This window comes from Mchenga conophoros, linkage group LG9 (assembly GCF_057382185.1).
Source record: "Mchenga conophoros isolate Kocher_MC1m ecotype Shallow Benthic linkage group LG9, M_conophoros_male_GT1.1, whole genome shotgun sequence".
NCBI lineage: Eukaryota > Metazoa > Chordata > Actinopteri > Cichliformes > Cichlidae > Mchenga > Mchenga conophoros.
Window position 1 is genome coordinate 27,572,223 of NC_140534.1, and position 19,816 is coordinate 27,592,038.

At 41.5% G+C, this 19,816-nt stretch overlaps 1 protein-coding gene across 3 annotated transcripts in view; it reads left to right on the plus strand.

The window, feature by feature from the left end:
• Positions 1–19,816, plus strand: part of sema5a (sema domain, seven thrombospondin repeats (type 1 and type 1-like), transmembrane domain (TM) and short cytoplasmic domain, (semaphorin) 5A) — a 170,180-nt gene that overhangs the window by 146,539 nt on the left and 3,825 nt on the right. For 2 of the 3 annotated variants that reach the window (XR_014893926.1, XM_085287315.1), the window contains exons 17-21: positions 10,311–10,520; positions 12,576–12,746; positions 12,932–13,087; positions 16,110–16,154; positions 16,821–17,032. Coding sequence is in view for 2 of the 3 variants with exons in the window: in XM_085287315.1 (XP_085143441.1) it covers positions 10,311–10,520; positions 12,576–12,746; positions 12,932–13,087; positions 16,110–16,154; positions 16,821–17,032 (794 nt within the window). In the remaining variant the exon portion in view is untranslated. The remainder of the gene's footprint in view (positions 1–10,310; positions 10,521–12,575; positions 12,747–12,931; positions 13,088–16,109; positions 16,155–16,820; positions 17,033–19,816) is intronic. The other variant, XM_085287316.1, reaches the window with a different exon arrangement.

The following is a 19,816-nucleotide window of genomic DNA, read 5'->3' on the forward strand; positions in this document are numbered from 1 at the left end:
TTTTCGGAAGTAAGTAAAACGAAAAAAAACGTAGGCCGACAGCGCTGTAAACAACGGTAGACTTGTGCGTAACAAGCAAGCCAATAATGAAGTACAGAGAGAGAGAGAGAGAGAGAGAGAGAGCTGTGGCTCGTGGTGGAAGCAAAACAGTAAAAGTCAGAGTGAATTCATGATGATGTTTATGTGAAGCGTAGTTTGGATCTTCTTTTGCTGCTGGTTCGGTCAATATTGTTTTGGAGAGACATCAAACTAACAGCTTTAGAATCAGCGCATAAAGGGCGTGAACACAAAGCGCGGACCCACCGACAGATCAGAATCAGCGAGCTGTCGGCTTTCAGCCCCGACTGTGAGAAAGGCGACATCTAACTGATTCTGATCCGCGGGTCGCGCTGTGTGTTTAAGTCTTTGTGCCGTGTTCCTGCTCTCATTTACTGTCTTAGCTGTTTGGTGGTTGTTGAAAGTTTGTGAGATTTCACCAGAGATTCTGGCATTTCGGGCAAAATAAATTTATATTAAAAAAATCGATTCAGGATTTTAATGAATCGATTTTACGTTATCCAAGCCAGAATCGATTTTAATTGATAAATCGATTATAAAAACCCACCCCTAGTCGCCAGTCTGTTGCAGGGGTAGCACAGAAATACAGGCAACCATTCACAGTCACATTCATGTCTATGACAAATTTAGATTTGCCAATATACCTGTCATTTCTGTGGACTGTGGGAGGAAGATGGAGTACCTGGTGAAAACCCACGCAAGCATGCAGAAAACACAGACTTTACACGAGCAGCATCGAGCAGCGATTAGACCTGTTACCTGTTGCAAGAAGGTTCAGGGTTCAGACTCAGAGGAGCTCTGTGAATATAGCAATGAAATGTTATAGATCCATTTTGGTCTTTCTTGACTTGATTAGAGTGCACTGGTGCACAGTTGTTAGTGCATAGAAACTGAAACTCAAGCCAGGAGGTTAAAAAAATAGACCTATGAGGCAATATTGTTTCAAGGCACATTTCTGTAGCACACAAATTGCTCAAGAACACTTGTATCTCGTTTTATTTGTTATAAACAAGCGCCTAAAAATAATCTGTGATTACTGTCAGCTTCTCTTGCTTTCTTATTAGCACCGTTTACGTGCATCGCATCTTTAAACTCAGTTTTTCAAAATCTTACGGTGTATCTATAGGTTATGGACTCGTGGTTTGCCAAACAGCAAATATTTGAATGCTTCTGAAAAGAATCCCTCTGAGGCTAACTGAGATTTGAATCGGTACACAAAGCTGAGCATCAGGAATTTTTAATAGCGAGTAATCAAAACCACGCAGCACATTAATGTCTAACCTCGTGTTGTGGATGAATCATCATAGGTGTTCTGTTGACTGAGAGAGCAGCCACACTGATCATTTTATTTTATTAAAGATAGAAGAATTTGGGTCATTTTTGATACCACAGTGTTTGTATGAGTTTGGGAATTGAAGAAGAGTTTAGTCCCAGCAATGGCTATTGACGTCCGACTTAATGGGCGGAGTTCCTTTGTTGGCGTGCAAGAACCTTATAGCACTACTCCAATCAGACCTTCATGTAGAGTCGGCAGACAGAAGCCATTCCACACTAAAAGGCATGTGAAAACCTGCTGGGGTTTACCAAAAGGCAGCTCTCAAACCATGCGAAGCAAGATCCTCTGCTCTGATTAAAGAAGGATTTAACTGTTCCGCCGCGATTCCATGTGTAGCGAAAACTATGCTCTTGTCATCACTTCATTAGTACCAGCTCAATAGTGGCAGCATCATGCTGTGGGAATCTGTAACAGTGACTGGGAGACTAGTCAGATGGAAAAATGGATGCAAAAAAAGATAAAAACCAAGCAAAAGTTTACATTCTAAATACCCAACAGCCTAAAACCATGCGGAAACTCGGGAGCATCATCGGAAAATATTGTTGATTCGGCCAGTCAGAATCTGGACCAGAACTCAATGGTGCACTTCTAGAGAGACCTGAAATTGGCTGTGCACCAACACTCCCCATTCAGCAGGGACAGGCTTGAATGATTCTGCCAAGAAGAATGAGAGAAACTTTCTGTTCCAAGTGTGTAGTATCACTCCCAAGAAAACTTGAGGATGTTATTGCTGCCAAAGATGTTTTAACCATTCACTAAGTGAAGGGTTTGAATGCTTATGTAAATGAGGTATGTAAATACGAAAACCCCTCCAAAGGCCTGTGTTGCTTGTCATTGTGGAGTACTGTGTTCATTTTCTGTAATAAGTTGATCCATTTAAGGAAGAGGCTCTTCATTTGCATCGTGTGTCTCTACGGCAGCGAATGGCTTAAATTGTGACGCTCCCGTGTACTTTTTAAGTGATGTCGCCTTAGTTGCAAGATCCCGCCCTGTACGCCTGTCAGTCATGCCTCACCTAAGCACGTAACCCGTGCCCTCCTCCAGATTGCTGTCAGATGAAGTTCATAACCTAATTGGAATTAACTTGACACCAAATTTGCAGGGTAAGATTGGGATGCCAGTGACACGCTGCCTGTTTCACCTTCGGCCCCAGCGCTTTACAGAGCGGCACAAATTTTTGTGATTTAGAGTCAACAAAATTAGGAAGCCAGAGTAAGCGGTTAAAAAAAACACCACCTGTCAGAATTTCTTTTTTTAAAAATCACTTTTTTTTTACTTTTTGGCAGAAAGCCACTACAACATGTCTGCATGAAATCATGGCTCTAAGCTCTTAAAAACATCGTACCCGAAGGTTTTGACAATGCCGTCTAAACAGTTTTCAACAATAAAGCTTAACAACAAAAGAAAAATTTTTGGGTGCTCACATTCAGGCTCAGTGATGGGCTTTTCTTTGCCTGTGTTCTCTGACATTGATTCACTTTCAGCTTTATTTCCCTTTTTTTTTTTTATCTGGTCTGACTGCTACCTCAGAAAGCCAGGCAAATTATCAGGGAGAAGGATCTTTCTTTGATGGTAGCAAGTTTCCTCAGTGCAGGTAAAGAAATAAGTTTCCTCTTACACTGTTTGTTGGCCATCATAGAGAGTTGCATTGGCTGTGTTTTTAGTTTTTTAAAATACAACAACCATGTGCTTGATGTCCACCAGAACAGCCAGCAGAACCAGCTGAACATTTGTGTTTCTCGTGATTGTATTGGCAGGAGTGATAAATGGAAAGAGCTGGCCTTGAGTTTCTTTTCCTCATATGTGCTCCTTCTGCTCTATTCAAAACAGAAATCTGGTCAAGAGAGCTAGAACACCAACTGTGAGACTATGTTCGTCAGTAGACGATTTATATAGAACATAAAAAGGTAAATTATGTATAAGATGTATATTTCATATATGTCCCGGTGTGTGTTGGACACAGGGCTGCCTGCTGTCACTTATACTTGGAGCATGGAGGACAGTTTATCTCAGGATTTCTTCTCTACTTTTTGCAAGTCCCGTGGGTCTTTTGGCTTCAACAAGCCACGACCTCCAGCTTGCTTGTGTTTTGCAGCTGAATTTGAAAGGGTTGGGACGTACATTTGCACCTCCAAGTCTGAAACCATGGCTCTTAGTTGGAAAAGGAATGGATCAGGAGTGAGTTGCTGACCCATGTGGAGGAGTTTTAGTATCTTGAGGTCTAGGGAAATGGATTGGTGTGGCGTCTTCTGTGATTTTGATGCTGTACCTTTTTGTTTTGGTGGCCAAAAGAATGAGCTTGCTGATACACATGATGGAAATAAGTTGTCTGGGTTCGATCTTAGAGATAATTTGAGGAGCTCAATTACTCAGGAGGAACTAGGATATCTTCTGGGTACCTCCTACGTGGGATGTTCGGGCATGTGCTGCCAGAAGGACACTGCAGGACAGATCCAGGACACACTCAGCTCACTTGGGAATGCCTTGGTATCCTGAAGAAGCTAAAAGGGATGGATGGATGGATGGATGCATGGATGGATGCATGCATGGATGGATGGATGGTTGTTTTCCAAAGTCTGCCATAGAGTTACAGACTTCAGGTTTTTCACCTTCCAACAAGGTGTTTATTTCAGTTAATTGTTTTCATAGTATAAAAGTGAAACCTGAAACCTGCATACTGAAGAAAAGTTGTAGTTACCCTAATCTTCTTGTCATAGTTGTTTTATTGTTGCACTTTGAGACAGACAATTGCCAGCACTCTCCTTGATGGTACATTCAAAGACAAATTGTCAGTCAGAAGCTGCAAATCTTATGATTCAATGCAGAGCTTTCTTGTCAGAAAATCAAAGCCTCAGAAAAAAAGACAAAAACACGCATGGGCACTGTGGAATGCACAAGGTTGGTTGTTAGTGTGGTTCAAATTTTGGATTTCAAACGTTGGCAGGGATGAAAACTAAATACGATATGAAGTTAATGGCGCTGAAATTCAGCCATAAAGTTTAACCTCCTGGAAATCCCTTTAAACGTTAAACCCTGCAAACACTACAAAGTAAATAAATGTGGTTTATACATGCTGGAGGTCGAATAATGTGCTTTTAGTCCTTGTATCCTTGTAAGCCTAAATATTACAGAGCGTGAATAAAACCTCCTCAGTCCGATAAATCAGTCTGTAATCAAACCTGGAAGTAGGGATGACAGTATTTCAGCAGAGGACACCGCTCTCTGAAGGTGCAAGTTGGGTCTTTAATCCTCCTCATAAAAACATGGCAAACTCCCCGGATTCAACTTAGGTGAATTCCAGAAACATCCCGTTCTAGTACATTCAGTAATCCGTCTACTTATTTCAAGTTAGCATTTAAATCCATGTTCTTCTGTGTGTGTGTGTTTCTGAACTTGTGCACTCGTTCCTCGCGCTCTTCAAGAGTGGGTTTTTTAATTGCACTTTTACAAACCTTTAATTGCCTCTTCCTTGAGAGTGTTCCTCTAGGGGGTTTCTGGGTCAGTCATCGCCCGGCAGACGTCAGGACAGCACAGGTAAAACGGCCACGTTGTGCCGCTGCAAACAGCCCGAGCCCCTAATTTTATGGTTTTACAACTCGTACCATATGTACGAATGGCCATACATTTCTAAACACTTGCAGGCACACACACATTGAAAGAAATGGGTCCCTCCTCAGGGACACATTGCTGATCTGATATGGAAAGTAAAGGCGGAGGGGGAGGAAGAGTAATAGGGAGTAAATGTGCAGTTCAGAATCTAGGACAAGCTGGAACAAGCACTTCTCCTCTCCTCTTTTCTCCCAGTGTGGTCTTGGTTTACTCTGGTGCTGATAAAACTTGACAGTTCATCTCTCTTCTCTACTGAAAGTTTCTTTTTTTCAAATGTTTTCCACCTGTTTGCCTCTCACATCTGTCTATCTTGAAGCCGAGTTGTCTTTTTAGTTTGCAGATGTCATCTCAGCTCCATCTCTGTCTTAACAGTTGACTGTATGGTGCATTCGATTGCACGGCGTTGCGTGTTTGCGCGGCCTCGCTATTTTTTCTCTTTTTTTACAAATCCACCATTGCTCTTTTTCGCAGCATCCATAATCCCACACACACATAACTTCGCCAGTTTGTTTACAGTGCAATTTGCCTTTGAGCTGGGTGTGAGGTTCAGCGAGGGGAGGAGGGAACTCTTTTTTTATGTCCTAGTTTCTTTGCGGTGGGGACTATTGGATGTTGCACTGTGTCCTTCCTAGCTTTGGCTCAGTCTAGCCTGTCAGGAGAGTGAGGATTAATTCTCTACGGCTGTGTGTGGTTCTTGTGATGATCGATAGATCCAGTCGCTACCTATTTGATAAGGAGGGCACCAAGCTGTTTGTTTTGGCGACAGGAGGGCAGCTCCTGTGAAGTAGCGTTAACAATATGCACAGTACATCAGAGCAGCCCCCGGCAAGAAGCTTAAACAAGCAAAGGGAGCAAAGTGCAGTGTGTGTATATATACTGTATTGTGGGTTACACACAATCCAAGGCTGTGTTTGCACATACTTGTATTGTATGTGTGTCTTGACTGCAGCGCTCTTGTAATGTGTGCCTACATATTTGCACATATGAGAAGCATTAATGTGAAGCAGTCCATCTCCCTTGGTGCAGTGGTCCAGTCTACCGGGCTACTGAAGGCTGATAAAGAGTATGGGTCATACTGCCAGGTGGGACTGTCCATGCCACTTCCTGCTCAGAATCGATAAAGAGCTGGGGGCCTTGAGCCCTCGACGGGCCTGTCAGCACTCACACCATCTTGACGCCAGGGTGAGTCAGCCTGTGCACCGCCAAGGTCAGCCGTAGTTATGAAGAGGTTGAGGATTTGCACTAAGTAAACACACTCTCTTCTCCCTGAGAATATAAAGCAGTCGCGCCATGATAACTGTCAGTGAAAAGAGCAATGCTGACAAAACAGCAAGGCCAGGCTGGAGGACGGAGAGATAGCAGCAAGACAAAAGGTAGGAGGAGGTTAATAGCAAAGGAAGTAAGAGAGAAAGAGAAGGTTACAGAAAGGCCGTCTGCAAAATAGATGAGATAATAATAATTAAGAAAAATCAAAAGATTAAGAGGAGAATCAGACACAAAAGGAAGGTTTCACGCTTGAATTGCTAAGATTCGTGATCCAGATGTGCATCTGCGGTCTGTGTGAAAAGCCCTAATACGCTCTCCTCGTGCTCATTTAAATGCAAGAGCAAAACGAGACGGAGCACAGAATGATGCCGGTGCAGGCACTGAATGAAGATTTGCATTATTATCTGAAAAAAAAGTAATATAAAAATCACAGCACAGTTTTCTGAAGGAGTGAATCATCAAAAGAGCGCTCGGTCAGTGACTGTAGTTCCATCGGATGTTTGAGTGATTATCGTTCAGTCGCACAGACGAATTTGCTCTTTTCATTCAAAAATGCCAAAAGCTTTCTCTCTCCACTCATTCTGCTCATTCTCTCAGAGCAAGGAGCTGATTAATGCGTGCGGTAATTACAGTTTAGTAGAAATTAGGGTTTCATATTTCATTAGGAATCATCTATTCGACTCATTCCAGATGAGAGTACACAGAGTAGTCAAGTGATGTTGTTTGATGAGCGAGCGTGTTCGCGTGTTGACGGGGCGCATGCTGCTCTCGCTGAATCCATCTTTAAAGAGAAGATTAAAATCATGGGTTATGTTGTGTAGCTGATTTCTGGTGGCATGTGCGTTTGTAGAGGTTTAAAAGTTTCATTGCTCAGAGTCATGCTAGGAGTTTTGTGTGGCACACACTGACTTTGCACATCCCGATTATAGCAGGTGGAGTGTTTACGGTGGTCATCGTGTTAGTATTGCAAGTTACCATTTTCCAATTAGCTTTAGCAATGAGTGAGGACCCTGACAGCCGTTGGTTTTACAGATATTGGATCATAAACCAGAGGGTTACATACTGATGCAGTTGGTGACAACCTTTTGGCACCTGAGTCTTACTTTCTGATTTATGACTTACCTTTTTCAACCAAAGTCCCAATAAGAAGGCAACTACACACAACTTCCAGCACTTTCTGTGCACCTGTCATAAAAGTAAACAAATAAGAAATACTTTAAAATAAGTCAAAAGTTTCAAACTAATAAATACGTGTCATTTATTAGACAAACAACTAATTGAATTCACATTTTTTTATGCCTAGACGTGAGCCGCCACGCTGGACTTCCCTAAGAACTCAGAAATTAATTAAGCATAGCATTCAAACACTAAAACTAATTTTTCTCTTCAGGGATGCAAGGAAATAACTGTGATTTGGCATCTTAATAAAATAAAAAATCATAATGTGCTTTAATGTGTTTCTGTTTCTTTTATAAATTAGTGCATTTGAAAAGTCATGGATAAGAACAAATTTTGGATTTTAGCATTACAAATATTACTTCAGTTTAAGAGCTTGCACATAACGGTGGATTAACCATGATAAAAAAAACAAAAACATTTTGGTAATTACCAATACTGTTGATTTAAAGCGACTACAACACCTAATACGTTGTACCTAATTGCATTGTATGTGTAGAGAAATACTGGAGACTGTATGTTAAAGATGAAAAGTGATGCTAATATCAAAGTGCCTTAAATCTGCAATCTTTCTTATGACCGTCTCCTTTGGCTGCACAAACAAGACAAATTGGATCCAAATCTATGGAGAATCACTACTTCTCACTTCATTTATGACCTTAGTAAAACTTTTTAGTTCGTGATTTTAATTGCCAGTTTCCCTATCTGTTAGAGCATGATGTCTATTTGTAAATGATGGTGTCATGTAGAGTAAAACAGACAATAAATCAGAGTAGGACTAACAACTAACTGTTTTACTGCTGCTTTACTTTCAGATACAGCCTTCTGGTCTGGTTTAAAATCACCAAAATCACAGATTTGAGTCTTCCAAACAGGACATCACAGGCTAATTGATGACATCATATAGAGTTGGCATCATAAGAACTATAATTAATAATCATCCTTCAGGTAGAGCTGGGCGATATGAGATTTTTTCATATCACGATATGTTTTTTTCATTTCAGTCGATAACGATATCTATCACGATATAAGCCAAATAACTATATTTGTAAGATTTAAATGTGCCGTTGCTCACAAGTAAAATGTGAAATAATCAGCAGCTTGTTTTTATTTAAATATTTATTTCCCATAATAAGTTCAACAGGGTAGATGTACTTAAGGAACATGAGACTTTTTCAGATAAATAAAGGCAAATATTGCAAACCACACAAAAGGCAGCCGCTAAAGCGTTTAAGTTTCAAAATAGAACAAACAAAACAGACTAAATTGTCAATTCCACTTAGAAACAAAATATTAATTCTAAAAATAAATCTTAGTTTGTTTTACAGAAGAACAGACAAAACTGACTAACTTTTTTCAATATCAAATAAACTGAGAACTAAAAGGAAATTCTCAATCTCTCCTTGTTGTATAGCTGAGCTTTTCAAACAGTTTTAACAGTTACTTTAGTCTGACAAAAGCCGAATGACGAATTAGCGCTTCCAGTCAGAGACTGAGGCTACGTACACACGTACACGGGTATTTTTGAAAACGGAGATTTTCCGTTTTCGTTTTAAAAAATAATCCCGTCCACACATAAAGGCAGAAATGAAGGAAAACGCTGCTATGAACATGCCAAAGCAGCAGGTGGCGCTAGATTCCTAACCGTGCCGAAATGTTGGCCAATCAGAAGTCTAGAAGCCTCGGTGGGAAAAAGTAAACAAAGCTGGGGCATAGAAGCAGAACCGAGTCGTATGTGTGGAGGGACAGTAACTGTGTGTATATGTAAGCATTTAAACACTGCAGAGAGTAGAATTAACAGTATTGTAGAAATTCATTTCACCGAAACAATAACGTGGCGCACAGTGTGACGCATGCACCAGTTTATTGTATTTCCAGACTTGCTTTCGGCACATTTACAGTGCACGCTACTCTGTTTTTTGTCAGACTTGAAATAGCCGAAATACCTTCACACTACGTAACTTCTTTGGCTCTTCCGTTCGACAATCTCTCCGGCATTGGAACCATCATCTGTTTTCTCTTCGGTCACGCTCGGTTGATTTTTCTAGTCGGCACACTCATTTCCTCCATTACGCGCTGGCTCCATTACCCGCTGGCTGCTTCCCAAACAAACACACGTGCGGCTTGGCACTTGTGCTGTAAGTAACAAGTCACGCGACGTGACGCTGCGGCTGTGATTGGTTCGGCTCTGCGCTACTTAATTTGGATTGGCTGACCTTTTTTTTTTTTTTTTTTTGAGGACAAGAGCAGCGAGGTCTATCGGGATAGCTTAATTTCTCTATCGAGTAAAAGTTATATCGCGATACATATCGTTATCGTTCTATCGCCCAGCTCTACCTTCAGGTATCAGCAAATCTGTTTGCTCAGATTTGGGGGACTAACCTACCCAAAAAAAAAAGATACCAGCATTCCTGGATCCATGCTACCTGCATTACTCAAACACATTAGTGGGAATGGATAAACTGGCATCTGTGCTCCTGACTCATTGTTTGAGACAGCACACTAAGACTGACAGCCTTTAGAAGCTCCTATCATTTGATGAAATCCCTCAAATTGCTTTACAGCAGAAAGTCATTGAAAAACACCACAAGCCAGGAAGTGGTCCAGACTCTTTCAGCACAAATTGAGCTAAAGCTTGTAGCTCCCAACTCTAATAGTAAAGGCACATACACTGTTGTCAAGAGTGGTTATTGACTCTCTGCCCGCTTATTGCTGTTGAAAATAGATGCGCACATTGATGCTAGTAAGTGAGAACAGCCATCTGCTTTCTTCCTGCAAACAGCAGTGCTCATTAATGAGAAACACTAACAATACCACAATTTTAGATACTGATGAGAGTTTTGTCACACTTGCATGTGTTGTTTAGGAGAAGTGCTTCGTCTGGGGAGGATCTCAAGCCACACGGTAAACGGTGCCTGGTCATCCTGGAGTTCCTGGTCTCAGTGCAGCAGAGACTGCAGCCGGGGAATCCGAAGCAGAAAGAGGACCTGCAGTAACCCAGAGCCCCGTTATGGAGGTCAGACCTGCTTGGGGCCGGCACAGGAGTACCAAGAGTGTAACATTACCCCTTGTCCAGGTAAGAAATCCACAAACATATTCTGTACAGTTAAATACATGAGAGGATTTCAGTTAATTTTATAGTAACAAAGGCATGCATCGATTTAAAAAAAGAAAAAAGACTTTCAGTCACACATTTAAACACACACTCCTCCACACGATACTCGGGCTTCGGCTTTTTTGTTGTGGTCGGGTTTTTCGTGTGATTAATGTATAAGAAGTGCAAAGACAAAATCACTGACCAAATTATCAGGAACCACAAAAGAAATCAGTTGCAGATAAGAGGTGTGACGAAGACCTCAATTTACGCCAAGAATCAAAGAGACAATCCCTGTGGCGCTCCACTGTGTAATTACATTCCTGGGTAATTATGCTGCCAGCTATGGGAGGCCTTATTTTGTTGTGAAAAGCCCTGAGACAATGCATTTTCAACACTCCTCTAGTGGAAGACGGCAAGAGGAAGCTTTCTAATTAAAAGAATACTCTGTCTGACAAGGAAAGTAAGCTGTTTAAATGGAAATCCACTGCTTAGTTTGGCATAAAGCACACCTGGTATCCTGCAAAGGCGGTAAGCAGACAAGCAGGACGTTGTCTTGGATGATTATTAATCAAGCCCCCCTGGAGAACGGCTTTGCTATCTTGCTAAAAGCCCGGATCGGCGCATCGTCTTCTACACCCGCGATCTGTCTTCATAACTGCTGCCAGGCTGCAAGCAAGCAAAAGAGACAAGAGAGTGAATGGCCATCTATACTATTTTTACAGCCTGTTAATTCATTCAGTGAAAGCAGACACCATTCAGCTCCTCAACAGCTTGACCATTCTCGCTAATAGGGTAAGCTGTTATCAGCTGCGAGCTCAGATGAGGACTTTGGATGGATCTCAGAGAATCTGATTTGGTTTCTCCTGGAGGAAGGTTGCCACAGGTGCTCGGCCCTTGAGTGAAACGTTGGGTGAATGTGCTTTGATTTTCCTGCACTGCGTTAATACATGTAGTACACTTTTTTCTGGGACGTTGACTGGAATAATACCACAGCTACAACATGTTGATGAACAGCTCTGCGCTCCTGTCCCCCAAAGGAAACGACTTGAGCAGCAATGAATACTAATGCACACTCAATTAGCACCCCTCTCAAAGTGAGACATTATTTCGAGGTATCCAAGCCAGGCTGGAAGACCAACTTTAATCCTCCTTTGGTTAGTTTGCTGTGAAGGAGCAGAGGAGACGGGGGGTAAAGCGCAATGCCTACAATCCATCTGCTTTGGAAACAAATGAATCCAGGTTTTTCTTGAGTCTGCACCCGAGATGAGACGATCCGTCATCGAGGGCCAGGGATCGACTTATGTGTCACTCTGTGATAGAGAAATTACACCGAGATGACAAAAAGCATCGGCAACTTCAATTACCTGCACAGCGCTGCCAGCCATCTCCAAGTCTTTAAAAGCAATCGAAAAGGGGATTTCTCTCTGCTACAATGAAGTGAGGTTTTATCCAGATGACTGGCAAAGGATATTTGCGTCTGCTGTGATTCATGTGTAAAGATTACACCATTTTTATTGCTCTCTTTATTCCTCTCCTTTTATTTCTCCCTCTCTTCGTTCTCTCCATTCATCCACCTATTTATGCAGCACGTCTTCTCTGATAGCCTGAATATTCATGTCTTTTAAATGTCTGTTGTTTGGCTTGGCATCACACGAAGAGAGAAGCCATGCAGCGGACTGTGATGCTTCATTTATCTTTATTAATCACAGGAGAGAGTGTTATTCCAACGGTTTAGGGAGGTCAGGCCTTTGCTGTAACAGCTGGGTGAAGCCCAGTTTCTTTCAGTTCAAGACACAAGCACATGTTCTCCGTGCCTCGTACGTGTGTATCAATCATTGGTGTTTCAAAATGGATTAGAGTGACTTCAATTGAAACTGTCTGTTGTAAAGGACTCGGAGATATGAAAACCCTCATTTTTAGCAACCGTTTTATTAGAAAACCAGAAACAGCAGAATTTAGTGACTCTTTCCTGCTGCCTTTATAATATCACCTCACATTTATATTAAAAATGTGCCACTGATATCCCCGGTTTAGTGGACGGCAGCTGGTCATGCTGGTCTTCGTGGTCCAAGTGCTCAGTGACGTGTGGAGGGGGTCACTACATGAGAACACGAACCTGCAGCAACCCCCTGCCAGCCTACGGTGGGGACATCTGCCTGGGTCTTCACACTGAGGAGGCACTGTGCAACACGCAGCCTTGTCCAGGTACTCACACACACACCTTGAAGATAAGCAGCTACACAGGCTCATTGTTTATTTTCTTTAGTTTCTTTGAGCCCCTCAGAGGGCACCCAATGCACCACTAAAATACTCATCCAGTGCAGCACACACACTCACATACACCCATCGGGCAGGCTGTGTGTGAGGTTTGCTGTCATTGCCGTTTCCAGAGAGCTGGTCCAGCTGGTCAGAGTGGTCCCACTGTGACTCCAGCGGCGCCCAGCTGCGTGTGCGTCACTGTGATGTCCTTTTCCCCACTGGAAACCAGTGCTTAGGAAACAGCAGCGAGACCAGGCCGTGCTCTCCTGACTCCAATTTTATACCAGGTGATCACACACACACTTCCTTCCTTCCTTCCTTCCTTCCTTCCTGTGTAGAAAAATCTTGGGCAATCATGCATGACCTAACACACAAGTTTAAACACACACACACGCACACGCTCTTCACTACCCACCACCATATGCCCACAGCAGCAATTGAGTTCATTTGCAAGAATCCCATGATAATGAAATGCGTTATTGATCCCTCTAAGGGACCCGTCTCGTGTCAGAGGTCAGGTTCAGCGACAGGGCAGCGCTTTCGTGGATGGTTGGGGTTATAAGTATTTTGCTCAAGGACTCTTGAGTACGGCAGGTGATTAGGTGGGGGCGTGAACTCGGGTGCTACACTTAAGGGCAGTCCCTCCACCCATTCCAACAATCCTGCTGCCGTATTAGTTTCATTATGAGCCTATGAGTCTTGTCAGGCCATGCAGAAAGCACTTACACAAGCAGTTTTGCATTTCTCAAATGGAAGAAATTGCTCCTGCATGCTGTTTGTATCCGGTCAATGAGGTATTTTTGCTTGCCTCTCTGTATGTGGTGTTTCCATAATAATGATATTACCTTTAATGTTGAAAGCTCTTTCCTAATGAGAATAGTTATACTGTTAAGGCAAGAGCGTGTGGGAGTGTTTTTGCCACTTGTGAACAACTTATTAACAACTTCTTAAATGTCAATTCAAAATAGTTGAGCAGAATGTTAGGTACAAGAAAATAAGATAGACGTTATTGATTGCACACAGGGAGCTAACTGCTCACCGGGGCTGCCAACTTGCAGAGACGCCCACCGTCAGGCTCCGTCTCACAGTCTCAGGCTGCCTAAACAAATCTCATATCAAATAACAGTAGATGTCTTCTCTTGCCATTGAATGTACTACAGGTTAAAAAAATAGGAGAAGACATTTTGTGTTTTGCTCACAGCTGTTTGTAGGAGTCTTCACCTTTGAGGTTTATTTAATATACGTAACTTCACCGACAGAATCTATACGTGCACGACAGAAGTTTCAGTATCACTTTATTATTATCAGTCGAGATCTAATATTAGGTAGGCTTGTGTGTAGGCATGCTTATAAGCTGCAGTTATATTTTATTTGACTACCTTTCTCAGGTTCAGTCTTGATTTTTAGCTGTTTCTGCTCTCCCAATTCAAAAATACTCATGTTTATCATGCATAGATAGAGCCCCATAAATAGGACAGGACTCAGTAGTTAGAATAAAGACTAATTTTACTGTACTATAAGTTGCTGTCATTCAGTAAACCTTGATTAGATTCTTGTCAGCAGCACAGCAGCATATTAATTGTTTGGTGTATTGTTGTGCTTTGGGACTTGTCTCAAGGATACACTCAAATACATCCCGCCCTCTTTGTCTAAGGGCAATCTTAGAAGTCCGTCCCATCAATTTACAGCTACAGCTACCCAAAGCAGTGGCACCTTTTCATTTAGATGGTCATTTTATAGGTTTAAAATATTGAAAATAATGAGATTCATCTTCCAAAAATTATTGTCCTAATCAGGAAAATAACTGGTTATTCTTCAATCAGCTTTTTATGTTTTCAAGAGTTCTTAACATAGCCTTTGATTTCTACTTATTGTGTATTGTCATTAAAACTGCATGTTCAATGGAAATTCAGCAATCTCACAAGCTGATGATCCATTTAGATGACACTAAATGAAGGAACACATTGTTCTTTTATTGCAGCCTAAAGCTGGGCAGTCCTAGAGAGAGGTGTGATTTCAGGCTGCTCTGTGTTGGCAAGTTCAATGCTACCTGTCGACTGATAAAAAAACAAAGAACAGGACAAAGCTGCGACATTAGCAGAGGGTATTCTGAATCAGGGCTTAATGTAACCCCACTAACTCAAACTGGTTAGTTGATGATCATTCATCCCGGTTAAAAACCATTTTAGCTTGTATTTCCAAGTGTGAAATAAATAAATGAAATGAAAATAATGTCTATTTATTGTTGATAAAATCCTACTTTGATTTAGAGATAGGATTAAGCTGAGAGTAATCAAATCAAGTTTGCATATGCAACACATTTGAAAACAACTGAAGTTGATTAAAGTGCCATACACGTTGCATTGCAAGTCATGTCACAAATATGTGCAAAAAAGCAAGACACAAAAGAGAATTTACAAGATCAATGGGTGCAGAAAGCAAACATGATATGGGATGGAAGTAAGACAGAAGAGAAAAATGGCTAATGCGCCTAAGAACAACTCATGGTGGTTGGAAACATCTTAAGATGTTTCCTGAACCGAGGGGTTAAATGATTATGAGAGGGAGGTTTTTACAGAGCTTTAAGAAGTTAGGAAAATCCTTTCCTTTTAAAACCTCAGCATACTTACTGTAAAACCACATGCACATTATCTCACGCACACACCATCAGTATTGACATCTGCTTAGACAGGCATCTCCCTATCGACAGCCAGTAATGTGAGACACAGAAAAGTATCGATCTCTGCTACACGGAGATCAGTGAAACTTCTCCCTTTATCTGAGGATTCTTGTGCTGATGTTATTCACATTGTGTTACAGGGAACACTGGGACGGCTGCGTCTGCAAAAGCTACCCATTCACGAGTAAAGTCCCCGGGTCTAGAAACTTCAGGGATCATTAGTTATCAGACAGAATAAACATTTGATTGAAACATGGATTTGTAACCTTTTCTGTATTAATTAGCAGGCGTATAATACTCACGAGTACCTTCACAGATCTTTGTAGAATTGCCCATTTGCCTTTATACCTTATCATCCATCCCATTTTATGGGAAAGGTAGTCCATTAGGGTTCATTAGCAATGTCTTGTACTTCATTTCCTTTAATGGGAGCTGATACTTTTCATAAACCACTCCAGGTGCCACAGCTGTGATTAGCTTGTGGAGTTTTTCACGATATTGAGCGCAGCTTTCATCCCCACATTCACCTTCAAGGGTTCACTTTGTCATGCTAACAGGGGAGAGTATATGTGTTTGGCTGTATCCCTGATACCTCTGCCTTTTCTTGTTGTTTCTTTTTCCTTTGCCAGAAGTCTCGATCGCACGCTCCAGTCAGGAGGAGAGGCGCTGTGGAGGTAATTTATATGTGTGTGTGACAGAGGGGGTGAGATACAGAGAGGGGGGATATAGCACCTGGCAGAAAACACGTACAGTATCATGGGCAACAAGATAGCTTTGCAATCCTGCTTAGCCGCACTGAAACTCTCAAGTAAATACATCCAAGAAGCAGGAAAGAAGAAGGTGGGCAGAGCTGATCTTATGTTAGCTTTTTTTTTTTAATGCTTATTTTCTGCCATAAATAAAGCTCTAATTTCAAACTATCATATTCTGAGCACTCATCAAATTCTAAATGTATTATTATGTTAAGACTAAGGTTAAGTGAGTACTTAAATGATGACTCATTTGCTATTATCAGCTGCTAATAGCTGTTACAGTGTTGCAAAGGGTACAGCAAATAGCATCTATTAAGCGTTTATATTTTTTCTTTAATCTTCTTTTCTCGTGCACACAGTGTGTAAACAGAGCATGTCATCTCCGTGACAGATTGTTTTCTTCTTGCACAAAACAAAGAAGGGGGGAAAAATAGCAGCAACAAAAGATTATCTATTTTCTTCAGCGATACAGAAGGGTCTTTTTTACTGTAAGACACTCCGTGGTTACCGTATGAATTGCTGCTTCAATTGCGCTTCTGCCGTCTGAATCAGCAGAGAATTACCCGCAGCCTCTCGCTCTCCTTCCAGACTTCAACCTCTTCCACATGATTGCCGTGGGGCTCAGCAGCTCCATTCTTGGCTGTCTGGTCACCCTGCTGGTCTACTCGTACTGCCAGCGCTACCAGCAGCAGTCGCACGATGCCACCGTCATCCATCCCATTTCAGCCGCGCCGCTCAACACCAGCATCACCAACCACATCAACAAACTGGACAAGTACGACACCGTGGAAGCCATCAAGGTCTGTAGACTTTATTTGCCCCGGGTTCGCCGCGGGTCACGCTTGACAAACGTCGAGCTATTTACAGGCAACATTTCCTTACTGTTTGACTTAATCAGCTGACGTCCCCACTCTGAGTCAGTGAGCAACGGTTTGCCTCTTCCCCGGGTGTCAGCTGTGATTAAATGCACTTCTTACTGCATGACTCTCACTGTCACGCCACCTCCTGTCGTGCTCAGACACTCTCTAGTTGTGTAACAGATAGGCAGCTGTGCGTTCATCCTCACTCCCTGTGCCTCTGCTGTGTGTCTCAGTGTGCGACTGTTCTGTGTCAGTGGTCATACACTGCTTTCTCATAACATACAAAAGTGCAATTACTTATTAGAGCGAGTAGGAAGTCGGTGAAGAGGCTTTGCATCTGCACATTTGCCTGCTTCTTTGTGTCATTATTACATCCTAAAGTGCAGGCAGAAAGTCAGATGTGTGAGAGCCAGTGAAGGAGATCCAGCTAGTCTCAACGCACAAGCAGCCTCTTATCCACATCTAGATCAGGCCTTTACTGCCAGACTGGGCAGCTGATTACTATTTGTCCACAGATACCCCATACTCCAGCTGGGCTTTTCCAGGTTCCCGGTGCTCTTTATTAAAGGTTTAAAAGATAGTCTAGTGGAGCTCACTAGAGATAGGCAGCTATTCTAGATGTAAAAGTTGTTGTTTTGGCACAAACAAGGAATGTTTTTAGTACTACTTTATGTTTCAAGTAAACATGTCAACCAGTGATGCACACAGTTTTAGCATTAGCATTCCTAGCATTTCCTAGCAAATGTACTGCAGTTCAGCCTGTACAAAAAATAGTAGCTGTTTTTTGAAACAAAAAGGTCCTCGATGTCAGGCCCGCACGCGAAAGCAGCTTCACATTTCCAGGCATCTGAAGTATAATAAAGTGTAATTTAGTTCTAGCATTAATCTGTTTTTCAGCGTAGCTTGCATTCATTTCAAACTGCAGGATTCACTTTTAACTTCACAATAGAGGATGATTATCCGGTCGTTAAGTCTGACATCACTAGCCGTGTCTGGGCCTAAACTCCGCTGCAGGTCCATATATCAAACGATCACTATGGCATTACTGAGAGTTGAAAAACTCTCTAAAGTCTTTCATCTTTAATAAAATGATCAGCGTTCTGCTCTACCAGGTGTAACAATTGAGTTTAACATCCAGGCATCCATGAAAACGGAATTTATGACATTTAACGGAGTTAGAAGTTAGCAGGAAGTTAGCTCGCTAGCTTCTATCTAAATACAATATAGCATGTCCTGACTGCGGGGTTTTGGAAACAAATTAAAACGTACAGCTCTGTTATCACTTCCAACATAAATGAAGACAGAAAACTAAACAGCAGTGACGTTTGTAGGCTTACTGAAGTTTGGCTAGCTGGTATGTAATGATGTGCTACGTGACTGCTAGCGACACAGCTATGTTAGCATAATATAAACAAGCTAACTTTTTTCCCACTCGATAAAAGTTAACGTGAGTGTTCTCAGTGGTCAGGAACAAATGTAATCGTATGGCAGGATGCTGTAAAAGGACCAAACTTCAGCCAGGAGAACAACTGAGATAATCCATCCACAATACGAGGTTAGTCATTAATATACTGCTGCATGGGCTGGGCTGTAGTTACATCCTAAGGTTTTAAAAACTGAGCTTAAATAAATGATTAGCGGTAATAAAAGCCGAGGGAGGTCAACAGTGATCACTGACTGTTTTAGGAGCTTTTTGAGATTAAATAGAAGAAAATACAAAACATTAAACATGTTAACAACACAAAAGCCATATTAAACGCAGACTACTTTAGGCCCGGAAGTAGGATACGTCACGTCATCACTTAACGACCGGATAGGAAATTGGTGACTTCTGTATGCCCATATAGACATCTCATTAAAAACTTCTTTCAAACTTTCTTTCAAACTGCAGGATTCACTTTTAACTTCACAATAGAGGATGATTATAGAACCATTGTGTTTGGGTCATGTGATAACGTCTCAGGTATTGCTGGCTGAGGTTATGAGTTTGTAAACTGACGCACACAGCGCCTGTGTGTACCATTCAGAGCTTGATTTCAGACATACGTAAACACATCAGAGAGGGTATTTCATATTAAACAATGGCTTTTTTTATTCAAAAACCTATGGAGCGTCGCTTGTAAAGTGAAACATGCTGAAATTAACGGCAACATTTTTCCATATTTAGCTCTAAACCTTCCAAAAACATGTTTTTTCAAGTCATTTTTTACAACATTTAGTAAAATATTTGCAACTTTTCATATTTAAAACACAATTTTAAACGTTAAGTCTAAATGTTAAACATTAAATCTAAATGTTAAATCTAAATTACGAAAACCTCCAGATGCCTCTAATAAAATAATAAAGATCTCACCGTGTAGACATTATAAATGAAAAGTATCAGTTCTACACACTGGTTTCCAATGCTGAAATATCCAAAGGTTATTCCACTATAGACTGGATATAAGATCAACATGGTCACTCACAGGTTTGTGAAATATTTTGAAGCCTAGGGGATGGGTTTGACTGAGAAAAACAACATTCATAAGCTAGCAATTTATTAATCACAAAATATCCCTGTTCTAAAAAATAAGCACCATACTGTATTAAATAAGACTTGAAATTAGTATTTGAAGCCATAGACTCACAGATTCAAGTGTTTGCATAGGTCACAAATAAAGTGATAGTGTTTTATTGACTTTTTTATGTAACTAGAAAAGTCACCCCCTGCTGGCCATTAGAGGG